Below are 17,418 nucleotides of genomic sequence, written 5' to 3'. Positions count from 1 at the left end.
GTCTTTGCTTTGAGTTATATGTCATATAAGTATGACTAATAATACCTCCATTTAAATGAATCTTTAATACCTCAGATGACTTGTTACAGGAACCATGGAATCACCCTGTTACACATAGCATATAGTTTCTTTTTATTTCTTGTACATCTATTTTGTTGTCATACAGTATTTTTGCAGGGAACTAGTTGGAATTTGTGGCATTCCAAATACTGGAAATTGTGGAATTTTAACTAGCCAGGTATCATGTGCCTGTAGTCCCACCTATTGAAGAGATCAAGCCAGGAGAATTCTTGAGCCCAGGAGTTCCAGACCAATCTTGGCAATACAGCAAACCTTATCTCTAATTTTACAAAGTTGTGGGAGATCAGAAATTTACATTGTGTTCTCACATCTGTATTACAGAGGATTTACACTGTGTTTTCCAACTCCTTTTTATTAAGAATGTGCTTTAAACTCTTTATCTAGTTGAAGAATATAAATTTAGTTTAAAATAACAACCTGTTTGATCAGCACAGACTCTTCATATCCCTATGGTCAGACTTTAATTTCACAAGGTTGTTGCATTGTAATTAAAAGAACATCCACTCAGCGTGTTTGTATCTCATTCTAAATTTCAAATTCAGAGGCTTTTGTGCTTACTCCAGAAAAAATAATTGTAAAGCTGCTGCATTACTATGAACCACTTGAAGCTAGAAAACCTCTTTGTATGTATCCTGGAGTACCCAGAATAAGGTCTTGGATGTAACAAAACATTTTAATAGTTTTTAATGTGAATCAACAAACAGGCAAATGGGCTTTTTATAATGGAATGTTACAGGTAACATAATATGCATGGCAGATCTCATAATTAAATCTATTACATTTCTTGAATCTTTTGAATTTATATTTTCTTCTAATGTTGAGAATGTATAAGTTGAGTTATTTTGATAAAATATGTCATATAGAAGAAAATAAAAATTAGAAAAGATGAAAAGGAAATAGGAAAGGTGGATACAGCGTGTTTTCTAATATCTTCCAACTGGAAGCTTAGATTAGGATTTTAGATTACATTTTCTTAAATTTTCAAAGCTCCAGCCATGTTCTATTAAATACATAATTTTCAGGACATACATTACTCTTTCGCGTTCTGAATAAAAATTCTTTCTCCAGGTGTTGCTGGAACTTTATTGTTTTTTCTTCTCTCTCTCTGTTGTAAGAATGTTTCAGCTTTCAGGTGAATGATCCTGGTTAATTCTTGGGATGTGTTATTTTACAGTAAACAAATTAAACTCTTTGTTACATTAATATTTACACAAAACACATTGTAGAGTAAATGCTATCCAGTATTATTAGGCATCTATTGTGAACACAAGCTTTTCTTTTAAGCTCATATTTGATTGACTGGTCATGTCTCATTTTGTGTTTGTTTCTCCCTCCTTCCCCTTTGTTTAAAAATGATTTACCTCAGTCTGACTTTTTCCTTGCAGACCACATGTCTTTACTGTCTATTCTTTCGTTTCACTTCTGTTTCTATTGTCAAGATACTTAATTACAGCTTTCTAGTTAGTAGCTATGTGTGGCCTTCATTCATCACTCATTGCTCCATAAGGTGGATGGTGGTTTTGTTTTCTCTTTTTTGGAAGGAGCTGAAGTTATACAATAATTTGTTTTTAGCTTTTGACACACAGAATAGAATCAACTTGTACTGTTTCCGATATCAACGTATTTAAATACAGTACTACTAAAAACTACAGTCTCACATTTTTCCCTCAAAATGCAATTCACACAAATATATATCATGCATACATATTTTGAAAAATAATGTGATTAATTTACTTTTTTATAATTAGTTTTATTCAGTAATACTCTAAATTACATTTGAGTACATTTTTGTCCCAGTTTGTTGTGGTTAATAAAAGAAACTAATGGATATCATAGTATTTGCATAATAAATAGTGTTGAAAGGCGTAACATTTTGAGAATATCTGAATCACCAATCATAATCATCACACCATGAGAATATGTAGATAAGTAAATGGCAGACTTGAGGTTTGAATCTACATATGAGTGACTTCAGTGTCTATACGTTTTGTCTTAGATCATGTAGTAATTGTGGCTATTATCATTAATTTAAGGTGCATGTTATTCTTAAACCTATTGTGTTTTTCTTCTAGATTATTTCAAAACTGTACATCCCGAACAGAAAGATTATTTCTCTGAAATCTCTAGAAGATGGTAAGTTATTTGGAGTCTGCCTATTGTATTATTTACTTATTCTTCATTTCTTTGTTTTTTTTTTTTTTTTTTTTCTTTTCGAAACACAGTCTTACTACTCTGCAGCCCAGGCTGGTGTGCAGTGGCACAATTTTCGTTCACTGCAACTTCCACCTCCTGGGTTTAAGTGATTCTCTTGCCTCAGCCTCCCAAGTAACTAGGATTACATGTGTGCACCTCCACACCTGGCTACTTTTTGTATTTTTAGTAGAGACAGAGTTTCTCCGTGTTGTGCAACTTGTTCTCAAACTCTTAACCTCAAGTGATCCGCCCACCTCGGCCTCCCAAGCTGCTAGGATTACAGGTGTGACTCACCATACCAGGCCTTCTGGTTTATTATTATTATTATTATTTTTATAAGGATAGATTCTTGCTATGTTGCCCAAGCTGTTCTCAAACTGATGGACTTCTCAAGTGATACTTCTGCCTCAGCCTTCTGAGTAGCTGAGATTATAGGAACAAGCCTTCGTGCTCTTTTATGTTTTTAATATTCTATAGTTTTCTATTGTTGATTTAAAATGCATTTTACTTTTTGTTTAATAGTGCTTCCTCCTGTTGAAGACTGTTTTAACAGGTATGATTTCACAGATTTTTTTAAAGTGATATGTTAACTAAGTGAATAGAGAGAATAGAAACTAGGATCTGTTTAGTGTTCTGCTCTGTGCTAGACAATGTATTACATGCTTAATATTTATCATGTCATGTCCTCTTCACACAGCTTTACAAACTATTTGTGCTATTATTGCTTTTTTACTAATTAGGCAACTCTGGTTTAAAGACGTTGAAATACTGGCTCATGATTCCACAGTTAACAGGTAGCCAACCCATGATTTGACCATCATCCTGCCTGGCTCTCAAAACACTTATTTTGCCCATAAGTATGGATGGATAGAGATCTATGTGGCAATGGGATCATGGTACTGATTTACATCAGATCAATTCAGAAAGTCACATTTTGTTACATATTAACTCTCTTTAGAGTGTTGTTTTGAAGCCTGTCTACTCCAAAAGTTTGTCCAAATATTTTGGAAATGGCAGTGGTAACCATATTACATTTTTATTTTTTAACCATCAAAGTTTTAAAGGCAGGTATCAGTTATCTGTGGCTGCTGGTCCCTAAGTTTTTCATAAGAAAGACCAGGCCAGTCCTAGAAAAATATTATCTGACTGTGCATGGAGAATATCTACATATAGTCCATGTAATGTTAACTATATTTAGCCTATATTAAAAGGATATTTCTAATTCATTTCTCTACTTGCTGCCTACCCGGTTTGGTTTTCTCTTTAAGTGAGTACCCTGCCTAGTATGCTGAAGCTTTTTCTTATTTTCTGGATTCTTTTTTTCCTTCTGAGACATTTTAATAATATTTTCTTGTTTTCTTTTTGCTTTCTCTTCTGCTTTTCTTAGGGTTTATGATCTTCTATTATAGTTCTCATATACGGCAACTAAATATTCCCCATTTTCCTATAGATAATAGCAGAGGTGCATATAATTTCAGAATTTTAGGAATTCCTAGAGACTAAAGAAAATATCATCTAATACTTGAATCCTTGTTGAACATCCTGATCAAGTAGTTGTTCAGATGGAGAACCTGAAACTCAAAGGGAGAAAATTATTTGGATACTGTAAATCGCAGAAGTGAGATATGCATTCAGGTTTCTTAATTCAAAACCCGGTCTTCTTTTACATCATTCTGTCATTGAGTGATTTTAGTTTTAGAAAGAGGGAGTGGGTCTAGTGAACACAGTGGAAGAGGTTGAGAACGAATGAGCTGTTGAACCCAATGAAAGTGGGTAAGAATGGAATTTTCAAGGGACAGCCAAAGTTGAAGAGAATCGAATACTTAGTTGGACAGAAATGAGGGTTTTAGGAAAAAATCCAAATATTTGGCTTTATTACAAGTTTGATAAAGATAAGGGAATTGACAACACAGGATGGTGGGAGTTATGAAGAAAGGCATATTAGGAGGTTCATGGAGTTCTGAGGGGGTGGCTGCCTTTTTGTTTAACTGGAGGAACTGACAGATTTCAAGGTTTTTATTGAAAAGTGTTAAAAGGATTTGAGCCACAGGAAAGAGTCTCTGGAGCAGATAGGAATGTGGTATCATCTTCCTCCACCCCAGCTTACAGAGGGCTTAGAACCCCTCAAGAACTAGGGAGCTGGAGATTGCTTAAGTACATAGATCTGTGAGCCAGGGTGGTTGTCTCCTTTTTTCTGCCTCTTTTCTCAATTCTCTCACATACACGTAGGGTAGGGCAAATGTAGGATTGGCTGGCAAATCAGCAATGAAGTTTCAGGTGGGTAGTCGGTAACATGCCTATGCTTGGGGTGGATGACTGAGAATGACTTACTTTCCAGAAGCAGAGGAATAGAGAGCTCCTACTCTCAATTATTTCAGTCCGTCTTTTGAGGAATCTGGGCTTTCCTAGGCTGAAGATGTAGTTTGGAGATTGCCATGGATCTCTGCAGAAGAGGGATCTAGAAGTGGGAGCCCCTAGGAAGGAAGATATTTAGACAGTGATGAATGGAATGGAGCCATACGTACTCAGGAGGGAGACTTTTCCAGCATTCTCTCTCTTGGGTATCTGAGTGTCTACGAAGGTTCTTAAGCTTGCTGGTTTTTGTGGACCTGAATAAGGCAGGATCTATATAATGACAATAATTGGATTTAAAAATTTTGTTGTTTCAATTTTCTGTGACGAATATTCCCAATAACAACATAACAACATATACATTTGTACTTTGACTTTTGTACACTCAGCTTTCAAACATTTGCAGTGTTTCAGGGGTCTCCCTGGAGTGTTCTAGGGTAAAGGGAGTCAGTGGGCATTCTTTTAGTAGCTTAAAAGCCAAAGATCCAAGACTCCCATTTTCCAGTGACACGAATTAGTCTTTGAATCAGAAGTAGATAATGGGGAAGAGACAGTGCCTTTTCTACCTTGTTGTAGCTCATCAGGTTTACTCCAGTTCAGTAATAAAAGTTTTGTCAGATATCAATTGGATTTTCAGTTTAGCCTTTCAGGTATATAATTTATAAGGACAAATTATTGTCTGGATGTGCCATTATATTGCCTGCCACTATTTGCTATGGGTTTAAGCGTGAGTCTGCATTGGATATTTCATAGGCTGGGAGAGGTGGAGGCAGAAATAGGTAACTGAAATATTTTCTGAAACAGATTACATATCTTAATTATACCAAGAAATATTATTTAATATACAGATAACTGACCTTCCTCAGACTTAGTTTTACCCTTTTTTTTGGAGAGGACTGCATGTATAGACTGATGGTTTTTGTTTTCTTTTAAGAAATGAACGTGCTCATTTTTGTTGTATCTTTTTGTTCTGTAGGAGTCTCTACATACCAGATAATGTTGCACAGCCTGTGACAAAGAATGAGTTTGATTTGGAACCTGAGGTAGAGTACTCTCTTGTGAAATTAATTTTCTCACTCTGCATCTCATTTTTTATATTATTTTCTTCTAAAAGTTAGCAGTTGTCTACCTATCATTGTTTCATGTTTGTATAGAAATTTTATTAGAGATAATAATTTTGAAGATATAGGAGGGGTTAATTTTAAATTTTTTTTTTACTTTAGCAAATAAGAAGTAGTTGATAAAGACTTTGAGAGGTGTGATCTGAAAAAAAAAATGCTGGAAAATATAGTGATAGAAAAATGATGTTTGGGAATGCTTTCCCACAATAGAGTAGGTACAAATTTTGTTCTAGGCTTATTTGAGTAAGTGTCTTTACTTTGAGTTGTATATCATTTGAGTATGACTAATAATACCTCTGCTTAAATGAATCTTTAATACATCAGTTGACTTGTTATAGGAACCATGGAATCACCCTGTTACACATAGCATATCGTTTCTTTTTATTTCTTGAACACCTATTTTGTCATCATCCAGTATTTTTGCAGAGAGCTATTTATTTTTATTCTTGGCTCTATAATTAGACTAAAATAATATTAGAAATTGTGGAAATGTAACTAGACATGGTATCGTGTGCCTGTAGTCCCACCTATTGAAGAGATCAAGCCAGGAGAATTCCTGAGCCCAGGAGTTGCAGACCAAGCCTGGCAATACAGCAAACCTTTTCTCTAATTTTACAAAGTGGTGTGAGATGAGAAATTTAAATTCCGTTCTCACATCTGTATTACAGAGAGTTTACACTGTGTTTTCCAAGTCTTTTTCATTAAGAGTATACTTTAAACTCTTTATCTAGTTGAAGAATATGCATTTAGTTTAAAATAACAACCTGTTTGATAAGCAGAGACTCTTCATATTCCTATGGTCAGACTTTAATTTCACAAAGTTGTTGCATCGTAATTTAAAGAAAATCCACTCAGGGTCTTTGTATCTCATTCTAAATTTCAAATTTCAGAGGCTTTTGTGCTTAGTTCTTGAAAAAATAATGTAAAGCTGCTGCATTACTATGAACCACTTGAAGCTAGGAAACCTCTTTGTGTGTATCCTGGAGTACCTAGAATAAGGTCTTACATGTAAGAAACATTTTAATAGTTTTTAATGTGAATCAACAAACAGGCAAATGGGCTTTGTTATAATGGAATGTTACAGGTAACATAATATGCATGGCAGATCTCATAATTAAATCTATTACATTTCTTGAATCTTTTGAATTTATATTTTCTTCTAATGTTGAGAATGTATAAGTTATTTTGATAAAATATGTCATATAGAAGAAAATAAAAATTAGAAAAGATGGAAAGGAAATAGGAAAGGTGGATACAGCGTGTTTTCTAATATCTTCTAACTGGAAGATTGGATTAGGATTTTAGTTTAAATTTTCTTAAATTTTTGAAGTCCTGGCTATGTTCTATTAAATACATATTTTTCGGGACATACATTACCCCTTTGAATTCTGAATAAAAATTCTTTCTCCAGGTGTTAAGTTGCTGAAACTTTATTGTTTTTTCTTCTCTCTCTCTGTTGTAAGAATGTTTCAGCTTTCAGGTGAATGATCCTGGTTAACTCTTGGGATGTGTTATTTTACAGTAAACAAATTAAACTCTTTGTTACATAAGTATTTACACAAAACACATTGTAGAGTAAATGCTATCCAGTATTATTTGGCATATATTATGAACACAAGCTTTTCTTTTAAGCTCATATTTGATTGACTGTTCATGTCTCATTTTTTGTTTGTTCCTTCCTCCTTCCCCTTTGTTTAAAAATGATTTACCTCAGTCTGACTTTTTCCTTGTAGACCGCATGTCTTTAGTGTCTATTCTTTCGTTTCACCTCTGTTTCTATTGTCAAGATACTTAGTTACAGCTTTCTATTTAGTAGGTATGTGTGGCCTTCATTTATCATTCATTGTTCCATAAGGTGGATGGTTGTTTTGTTCTTTCTTTTTTGGAAGGAGCTGAAGTTACACAATAATTGTGTGTGTGTGTGTGTGTGTGTTTTGAGACAGAGTCTCACTCTATTGCCCAGGCTGGAGTGCAGTGGCGCGATCTCGGCTCACTGCAAACTCCACCTCCCGGGTTCATGCCATTCTCCTGCTTCAGCCTCCTGAGTAGCTGGGACTACAGGCACCCATCTCCATGCCTGGCAATTTTTTTGTATTTTTAGTAGAGACGGGGTTTCACCGGGTTAGCCAGGATCGTTTCGATCTCTTGACCTGGTGATCCGCCTGCCTCGGCCTCCTAATGTGCTGGGATTACAGGCATGAGTCACTACACCGGCACATTTCTGGTTAATTTTAAAGGAGGTTTTTAATTTATATTCATTGAATGAGAAAATATATATTTTTAATCTGGAACCCTCTTAAAGAAATAAATTATTACTTACTTCTGGAACTAATCTGACTTACCTTGTGCTGATAACATCTGTACTTAAGAACACACATGCAATGAGTGTAATCAATCCTCATGATTATTTCCTGAACAAAGTACCTATTTCCATAGAATCATAAGGAAAGAAATACTGCCAACAGAGTACACAGAATTATCTCTGGAATATTGCTTTTTACTTTTAAAACTATCTCCTATGGTTGTGACATTTTGTATTATTCTCTGGAAGCATTATTCACTTTAGTGTTTATAGTTGTTATACCTTGCACATAAATTTATTCAGCTGTAAAACTCAGGAATCCTTTTGATTTGATTTTCAAAATAAATTTCTTCTTTCTTCATGTGAGTGTTGGGTCCTGATTGACAGGCATGGTGTATTTGAAGACATGTAAATCTTCAGCTTGCATAGTCATATGACTATTTTACTTGATCTTTTCTCTGAATTTTAACTATCATCTTTATGGCATAAGTAGGCAATTAGAGAGTTAGTATATCATTTACAGGAGAATCAGATAACCATATGAACTTTAAAATAGGGTTTTACATTTCTCTCTCATATTTTAGTAGTGCTTAAATGCCTTATAATTGTATAATAGACTAAACGTTTCTACAAGTTAAAAACTTTTAAGATGATTCTTTAAAAATTAGCTTTCTTAGGATACCTTGAATTACTAGTTTAGATAACTGTTTTCATTAAGTTCAAAAATGCATGTGACCATAATATTCCAGAACTAAATATCTGCATACATTAAGAAAAGCTGGGAAGGGTAGGGAGTTGGGGGGATGAATAGGTACAAATAAATGGTTTGATAGAAGAAATAAGACCTAGTGTTTGATACATCAGTAGGGTGACTATAGTTTGCAATAATCTACTGTACATTTCAAAATAGCTAGAAGAGAATAGTTGGAATGTTTCTAGCATAAAGAAAAGACAAACATTTAAGGTGATGGGTATCTCATCTTTACAAATTTTATGAATGTGTAAAATTATTACACATTTGCCAAAAATTGTCCATTATGTATCAATTAAAAGTATTTAAAAAATAAATACATTTGAGAACATTAAAAAAAAAGAAAATATATTTTATGTCTTTTAATCCAGTATATAAATATATAATTGAAATTTTGAATCCCATGTTTTGTTTTCTTTTTATTTTCAAAACTTCAGAGTTCTTCAAAGGTTTAAATTACTGAATCCTACCAGTTTAGTATATTTTACAAATGTTGACCTTCTCAACAACGTATGGTTTTTTTGAGTAAGGTCATCTATTTCTACTCCAAATGTATTTACTCAGATCAGTCTTCTAAGTCCCCTTTGTGCCTCAAATTTGATAGGTCTCAAACTGCCTTCCAGATTCTTTCCTGACTCTTTGTAATCTACTCTGTAATCTGGCTTCCTAATCTTAGTAAACAGCACCAAGTAAGTAGCAATGAAACATTGAAGCAGAAAAACCGTACTCCAGGTTTCCCTCACATTGCCAGTCCAGTGACTCACTAAATTTTGTATTTTCTACCTTTAACCATTTCTCATATCTTATTACTGTAATGCACTGTCTACCCTATACTTTCGGAATGTTCTTTTTTGTTTCTCTCTTGTCTCCACCTTTATCTGTGTATGTCTTCCAGGGTGACCTTTCTTTTTTTTTTTTTTTTTAATAATTTATTTATTATTATTTTACTTTAAGTTGTAGGGTACATGTGCATAACGTGCAGTTTTGTTACGTATGTATACTTGTGCCATGTTGGTGTGCTGCACCCATCAACTCGTCATTTACATCAGGTATAAACTCCCAATGCAATCCCTCCCACCTCCTCCCTCCCCATGATAGGCCCCGGTGTGTGATGTTCCCCTTCCCGAGTCCAAGTGATCTCATTGTTCAGTTCCCGCCTATGAGTGAGAACATGCGGTGTTTGGTTTTCTGTTCTTGTGATAGTTTGCTAAGAATGATGGTTTCCAGCTGCATCCATGTCCCTACAAAGGACACAAACTCATCCTTTTTTATGGCTGCATAGTATTCCATGGTGTATATGTGCCACATTTTCTTAATCCAATCTGTCACTGATGGACATTTGGGTTGATTCCAAGTCTTTGCTATTGTGAATAGTGCTGCAATAAACATACGTGTGCATGTGTCTTTATAGCAGCATAATTTATAATCCTTTGGGTATATACCCAGTAATGGGATGGCTGGGTCATATGGTACATCTAGTTCTAGATCCTTGAGGAATCGCCATACTGTTTTCCATAATGGTTGAACTAGTTTACAATCCCACCAACAGTGTAAAAGTGTTCCTATTTCTCCACATCCTCTCCAGCACCTGTTGTTTCCTGACTTTTGAATGATCGCCATTCTAACTGGTATGAGATGGCATCTCATTGTGGTTTTGATTTGCATTTCTCTGATGGCCAGTGATGATGAGCATTTTTTCATGTGTCTGTTGGCTGTATGAATGTCTTCTTTTGAGAAGTGTCTGTTCATATCCTTTGCCCACTTTTTGATGGGGTTGTTTGTTTTTTTCTTGTAAATTTGTTTGAGTTCTTTGTAGGTTCTGGATATTAGCCCTTTGTCAGATGAGTAGATTGCAAAAATGTTCTCCCATTCTGTAGGTTGCCTGTTCACTCTGATGGTAGTTTCTTTTGCTGTGCAGAAGCTCTTTAGTTTGATGAGATCCCATTTGTCAATTTTGGCTTTTGCTGCTGTTGCTTTTGGTGTTTTAGACATGAAGTCTTTGCCCATGCCTATGTCCTGAATGGTACTACCTAGGTTTTCCTCTAGGATTTTTATGGTATTAGGTCTAACATTTAAGTCTCTAATCCATCTTGAATTAATTTTTGTATAAGGAGTAAGGAAAGGATCCAGTTTCAGCTTTCTACTTATGACTAGCCAATTTTCCCAGCACCATTTATTAAATAGGGAATCCTTTCCCCATTTCTTGTTTCTCTCAGGTTTATCAAAGATCAGATGGCTGTAGATGTGTGGTATTATTTCTGAGGACTCTGTTCTGTTCCATTGGTCTATATCTCTGTTTTGGTACCAGTAGCATGCTGTTTTGGTTACTGTAGCCTTGTAGTATAGTTTGAAGTCAGGTAGCGTGATGCCTCCAGCTTTGTTCTTTTGACTTAGGATTGTCTTGGAGATACGGGCTCTTTTTTGGTTCCATATGAACTTTACAGCAGTTTTTTCCAATTCTGTGAAGAAACTCATTGGTAGCTTGATGGGGATGGCATTGAATCTATAAATTACCTTGGGCAGTATGGCCATTTTCACGATATTGATTCTTCCTATCCATGAGCATGGTATGTTCTTCCATTTGTTTGTGTCCTCTTTTATTTCACTGAGCAGTGGTTTGTAGTTCTCCTTGAAGAGGTCCTTTACATCCCTTGTAAGTTGGATTCCTAGGTATTTTATTCTCTTTGAAGCAATTGTGAATGGAAGTTCATTCCTGATTTGGCTCTCTGTTTGTCTGTTACTGGTGTATAAGAATGCTTCAACATAGTGTTGGAAGTTCTGGCTAGGGCAATTAGGCAAGAGAAAGAAATCAAGGGTATTCAGTTAGGAAAAGAAGAAGTCAAATTGTCCCTGTTTGCAGATGACATGATTGTATATTTAGAAAACCCCATTGTCTCAGCCCAAAATCTCCTTAAGCTGATAAGCAACTTCAGCAAAGTCTTAGGATACAAAATTAATGTGCAAAAATCACAAGCATTCTTATACACCAGTGACCTTTCTTAAACATGTTTACTTTGATCTAACTCATCTGCTTATAGCTGTATCCTCATTACACGAAGGAAACATTTGCATTCTAGCATAACACTTATTTCTGTGGTTTGGCCTGTTTCTCCCATTGTATCTCTCCACCCCACTTTCTCTGTCTGTGTCCAAGTTTTACCACATTATTGTGGTATTTCTTATTGGCTATGCTGTTTCATGCCTTATTTTTTTGCACATGCTGCCCTGACTAGAAACTCTTCACACTCTTACTTTTCACTTGTCTATTTTAAAAATAGAACGCTAAATTTGCAGTGTCTCAGAAGCTTCCCAGGTAGAAATAACTGTTACTGCCTTTGTGCTGTCACTGTATTTTTTTTGACTTGAATTGCAGAAATAATGAATTGTGTCTTTCTGCTTTTGTTTGTTTTTATAAATTTCTTTTTTCACTTGATAAATAAGTAAAATTAGTATTTATTCATATTATCAGATTTTCCAGGATAGACCTTATGAATTTATAGACCCAGAAAATGTTTCTTGGATTACTGACTGATGGAGTAGGAAATACAACATTTTCTGAAGATTTTTTTTTTTTTTTTTTTTAACTAGGAAGAAAAATCACTATCAGCAACTGGAGAAAAAGCAAATGGTATTGGTATTATAAAAAGTGCTCCATGAGAACAATCAAATAATGATAATATTATTTTTTGTGTACAAAAAAAGGTGGTGAAGTAGTGAATATAGCTGAATAATTTTCTATGCTTTAATATAAGTTTTGAAAATAAATATAACTAATTTAAATATAATTTAAAATAAATTTGAAATTAAATTACTTGTTACATTTCGTTAAATCATAAACCTAATTTTAATTAAATTATAAATATAATTTATTAATTTTTAATAGCAAATATAATTTAATTTAAACATACTGTTTCTTAAAACTTTGGTGAACATTTAAACTTGTAGATCAAAATACAACATTAATTGTTGAGAAGTGGACATTAGATTTACAAAAAAAAATGTGAGGTGGGATAGTGTAAATTAAGAAAGCAGCTGACTAGATTATTTGGAGGTTTCTGATGAGGAAACTCGAGGGAACTCACTTTATGTAGACTCAGTATATTCCCACTCAAAGAGAAGATTAAATTATTGCTACTTTGGAGCTTACTGGAAGCAGAGGATAGAAGAATGACAGGAAACCACAGGAACTCGTTTATTCTCTCTGCAGGAGTTACACATCAATGATATGTGCTTCATTCATGTTTGTTAGTGAATGGGATGCACTTGGATATCAAAACATTGACTGTTTTTTTTTTAAAATGCTGTTTTTGATGTAAATAGCCATTGTATAAAAGTACCTCAGAGACTGCTATGCTATAGCATATCACATTGACTTTAGAAAAAAACAAATGAGAAATTTATTTCTTGAGTACTAAAAGTGTAACTATCAATAATCATGGCAAAGATTTTGATATATAAAGGTTGATTGAGCCAGGTGCAGTGGCTCACGCGTATAATCCCAGCACTTTGGGAGGCTGAGGTGGGCGGATGACGAGGTCAGGAGATGGGGACCATCCTGGCTAACATGACGAAACCCCAACTCTACTAAAAATACAAAAAAAATAGCTAGGCATGGTGGCATGTGCCTGTAGTCCCAGCTACTAGGGAGGCTGAGGCAGGAGAATCTCTTGAACCTGGGTGGCGGAGGTTGCTGTGAGCCGAGATTGTGCCACTGCACTCCAGCCTGGGCAACAGAGCAAGACTCCGTATCCAAAAAAAAAAAAAAAAAAGTTGATTATTATGAAAAAAAGTCAATGGTGATTCAGAGATTTTGGTTACATTTTTTTAAATGAAAATCTGAGTACTCATTAGTTATTTGATGTGTAATGTATACATTTTTTGCATAAGTGAATGAAAAAATGGCAAGAGAACTAAAGTTGAGAATCCAGAAGTTGAAAAAATACCAGAAATCTTCATGATTGTTGGTAACATGAGTATGGAAACGATTCTTGTCCAAGTAGATATCTGAACTAATGACTGAGAGCACTTCCTGCCAGCAGAATCGAATGATACTTTTTTTTTTTTTTTGAGACGGAGTCTCGTTCTGTCACCCAGGCTGGAGTGCAGTGGCGTGATCTCGGCTCACTGTGAACTCCGCCTCCTGGGTTCACGCCATGCTGCTGCCTCAACCTCCCAAGTAACTGGGACTACAGGCACCCGTCACCATGCCCGGCTAATTTTTTTGTATTTTTATTGGAGACGGGGTTTCACCATGTTGGCCAGGATGGTCTCGATCTCCTGACCTCGTAATCCGACCACCTCGGCCTCCCAAAGTGCTGGGATTACAGGCGTGAGCCACCGCACCCGGCCGCGGATGATACATTTTCATGCACTCTCATTGCAACTTCATAGTTTCTAACATTTATTCTTCTGGGGTCCTATTTGGTTCTCTCATTCGACATCACTTTTTTTTTTGGCTTCTTTCAGCAGATTCACATTGGTAGAAATACTTTTCTATGTTACTTGCAGTCATGTGAAACCTAATCTCACCCTTGCAACCTAGACTGCATGTTTTATAGAATCTATATTGTGATTTTTCATGTGTATATTCCTGTCATGTTTGTGTGCTAACCAAAACAAGAGCAAAGCAACCTGAAGCCTAATAGGTAACAATTTCAAGGGCAAGCATGAAGATTTCAGCTGGATACAAACACTGCATGATTGATGGTAGGCTGTGTCATATTTACCTGTAGTCAATTATGTGTTCCTTTTGCTTTGTAGTGTCTCCTGAGCAAACGCCTTTATTCACGGTAAACTTTACATACGTATTTTCTTTAATTATTAACAAAATGCTCTGTGATATATACATGATATGTTAATTATGTTGTCAAACTCATTCAGCATACCGTGGAAGACAGAGATCACATTTCAACTAGATTCTTAGGAAGCATGGATTCACTAACTTCCAGTGAAGGTAAATTTCCCCACTACAAATTTCATTCTAGAAAACGTAGTTGAAAATATTGAAAATGCTCATAGTTTTTTGATTCTCACTTTTTCCCCAAATGAGATGGAAGGATTTGATGTAAGTACGCTGATGTTCTTGTTCATATCTTTGTTTATAAAATGATATTTAAAGCATAAGGCAGACATTTTACACCGTGAGCTCTAGCCCAAATGCTTTTCCTTTAAAGCTGTCATCATCTAAAGATCCCAGTTTTGAATTCCTGTGCATGTTAGGGATTCGAGGAGGTGTATTTTGAAACTGTAAATATTTTCAGTGCTTCAGAATTGATTGCAATACTCCTCTCTTCATCTAGAGAAAAGCTATACCTACTGACGTTACAATTGCTTTAGAACTTCAACTCCTTTATGTCAGTGTTGTTACATTGAGACTCTTTACTTAATCACATCTTCTGATTACCAGATTGAGTTTCTGCGCGTGTGTGTGTGTGTGTGTATCTCTGATTAAAAGTGAATAAAGTGATTAATCATTCTTTTGTAACTCTTTGGTAGTTATAGTGTTTTAAAACAATGATTGTGAGCTGTTTTGGCCTTAGAATCTTTTCTTCTACTGCAGTTCATTGCCTACAGGTAACCAACAGCCAGAATTAACACTTTTTACTTTTAAATCACTGCAATGCACATTAAAAATATTTTACAAGATACCTGCGCTTTCATAGGTAATAAGTAGAATCTATTTTCAAGTATCAAGTCTTCTATACGATTTCACACAGCGTACATAATAGCTGCAACTTGACTTTTCTAATCAGTGGTATATATTTCAGATTTATCCAGGTTGACACAATTTGGTCATCTTTGATTTGTTGTATGGTCTTGTGGTATGCCATTTTATGACTGCACCACAATTAATTAAAGTCTCTTCAAGCTGATACAAAATGAATATAGATATGATGACATACCAACATAGATTTGCTTATGTGGTTGCCTTTATTGATTTGTACTCTGTAAGAAACTAAATAGAAGTATTTCAGATACCCTGAGTATACTTTTATACACTGCCATAGCTGTACTGACTGCATTCATTACCCCCTAGAGCCATGTTTTTCCATCATGCTATGACTCTGAAACTCCAGTGTATGCTTTTCAGAGAATGACATTGGAAAGAAGAAATGGCCAAAGTATCATTGATGCCTTGGTTTCCTTACATAGGAAGGTTGATGTTGAACTCTAGGAATGATCAAATCACAATATAGAACCCCTTTGTTGAGCCCTAGAAAGGGTTGCCGGATGTCAAATGATAAATAGCCTCCAGGTGAAGAGATGCTCTATAACGCCTCACCGCTGTGTTTCCTTGCATTTTGTCCTGTTCTGAAAACTTTAAATACATGAATTTTTGGTAGAAATGAAAATCTTTCGATTTATATATTTGTTTATGTCTCGTGGCACTCTGATCTCTTTGAATCTGGCAAGGATCTAGCCTTGTCTTATTTATACCAGCAAGCAGTGTTGTCACTTAATGCTCTTTTTCATGTAAATGACTGACATTTTACCAAGTCTTCACAAGAGATTTCTGAAGATGTTGCTGCATTGAGCAGAGACTATGTCATTGTAATTGCAGAAGTTTTTAAACTAAGTAGTTCAATAAAATTTTAGAGCCTGTTTTTCTGGAACACATAACACACATAATGGTGTAATGTGTATTTCACCATAAGTTAGCTTCACAAAAATTTTGTGTACATAAAAGTGTTTATATCCAAAGAGATTCTTATTTACCGCTCAGTAATCTCTCGTGTAGAAGAAAATAGATAACATAGTTTGCTGAGACTTTGATAATAACCCCTAGTATAAAATAAAGCCATGAAGATAAAATGAGACTTGATATGGTACTCAATGAAACTGATGTGAGTGAATAGAAACTATGAAACAGTGTGTCTGTGGGAGAGAGGAGGACATGGGGCTGCTATTGTGAAGAAGGAATTTGTACAAGTTAGTCCAGTTTCTGTAACTTTTCATATTCTAATAAAGGAAAACCATATCTTCTTATTTATAAAAATGAGGTTTTACGGGTTTGATCACAGGGGTGGTGAGAATAATGAAGAACAAAATGTGGAAGGCAAAGAATGAAGACCAGGTAGTGAGATTAGATTTATCAACAGAAAAGGGTGCAAGTGGGGTGGGATGGTGTAAATAAAGGTAGCAGCTGGCTAGGTGTTTGGGGGTTTCTGATGAGGAAACCTGAGATAACTCACTTTATGTGGACCTAGTATATTCGTACTCGAATGGAATATTGGATTATTGTTGCTTCACAGCTTACTGGAAACAGAAGGTGAAAGAGTAAACCACAGGGACTCAATTTTTCTCTCTATAGGGGTCACACATCGACAATAGGATAGGTGCTTCATGTTAGCAAAATGCGACGCACTGCATATCAAACTGACTGTAGAAGCAAAACAATCAAGAAATATATTTCTTAAGTATTAAAATGTAACTGTCAATAATCATGGCAAAGATTTTGATTTTGGTATATAAAAGGTGATTAACATTAAAACAGCCTCTGATGATTCAATGATTTTGTTTAGATTTGTTTTATGGGAATCTAATTACACATTAGGTATTTGGAGTGTAATGTATACATTTTTTGCATAAGAGATGGCAGGAGGACTAAAGCTGAGAAT

General features: G+C 35.1%; 1 protein-coding gene across 1 annotated transcript in view; it reads left to right on the top strand.

The window, feature by feature from the left end:
• Window positions 1-17,418, top strand: part of LOC103241291 (uncharacterized) — a 157,774-nt gene that overhangs the window by 63,210 nt on the left and 77,146 nt on the right. Inside the window, exons 36-41 of the mRNA XM_073022717.1 lie at window positions 2,154-2,214; window positions 2,797-2,827; window positions 5,603-5,669; window positions 12,389-12,428; window positions 14,561-14,589; window positions 14,681-14,753. Coding sequence (XP_072878818.1) covers window positions 2,154-2,214; window positions 2,797-2,827; window positions 5,603-5,669; window positions 12,389-12,428; window positions 14,561-14,589; window positions 14,681-14,753 — 301 coding nt within the window. The remainder of the gene's footprint in view (window positions 1-2,153; window positions 2,215-2,796; window positions 2,828-5,602; window positions 5,670-12,388; window positions 12,429-14,560; window positions 14,590-14,680; window positions 14,754-17,418) is intronic.

This window comes from Chlorocebus sabaeus, chromosome 14 (assembly GCF_047675955.1).
Source record: "Chlorocebus sabaeus isolate Y175 chromosome 14, mChlSab1.0.hap1, whole genome shotgun sequence".
Taxonomy (NCBI): Eukaryota; Metazoa; Chordata; class Mammalia; order Primates; family Cercopithecidae; genus Chlorocebus; species Chlorocebus sabaeus.
This window is presented reverse-complemented; position numbering and strand designations above follow the sequence as displayed.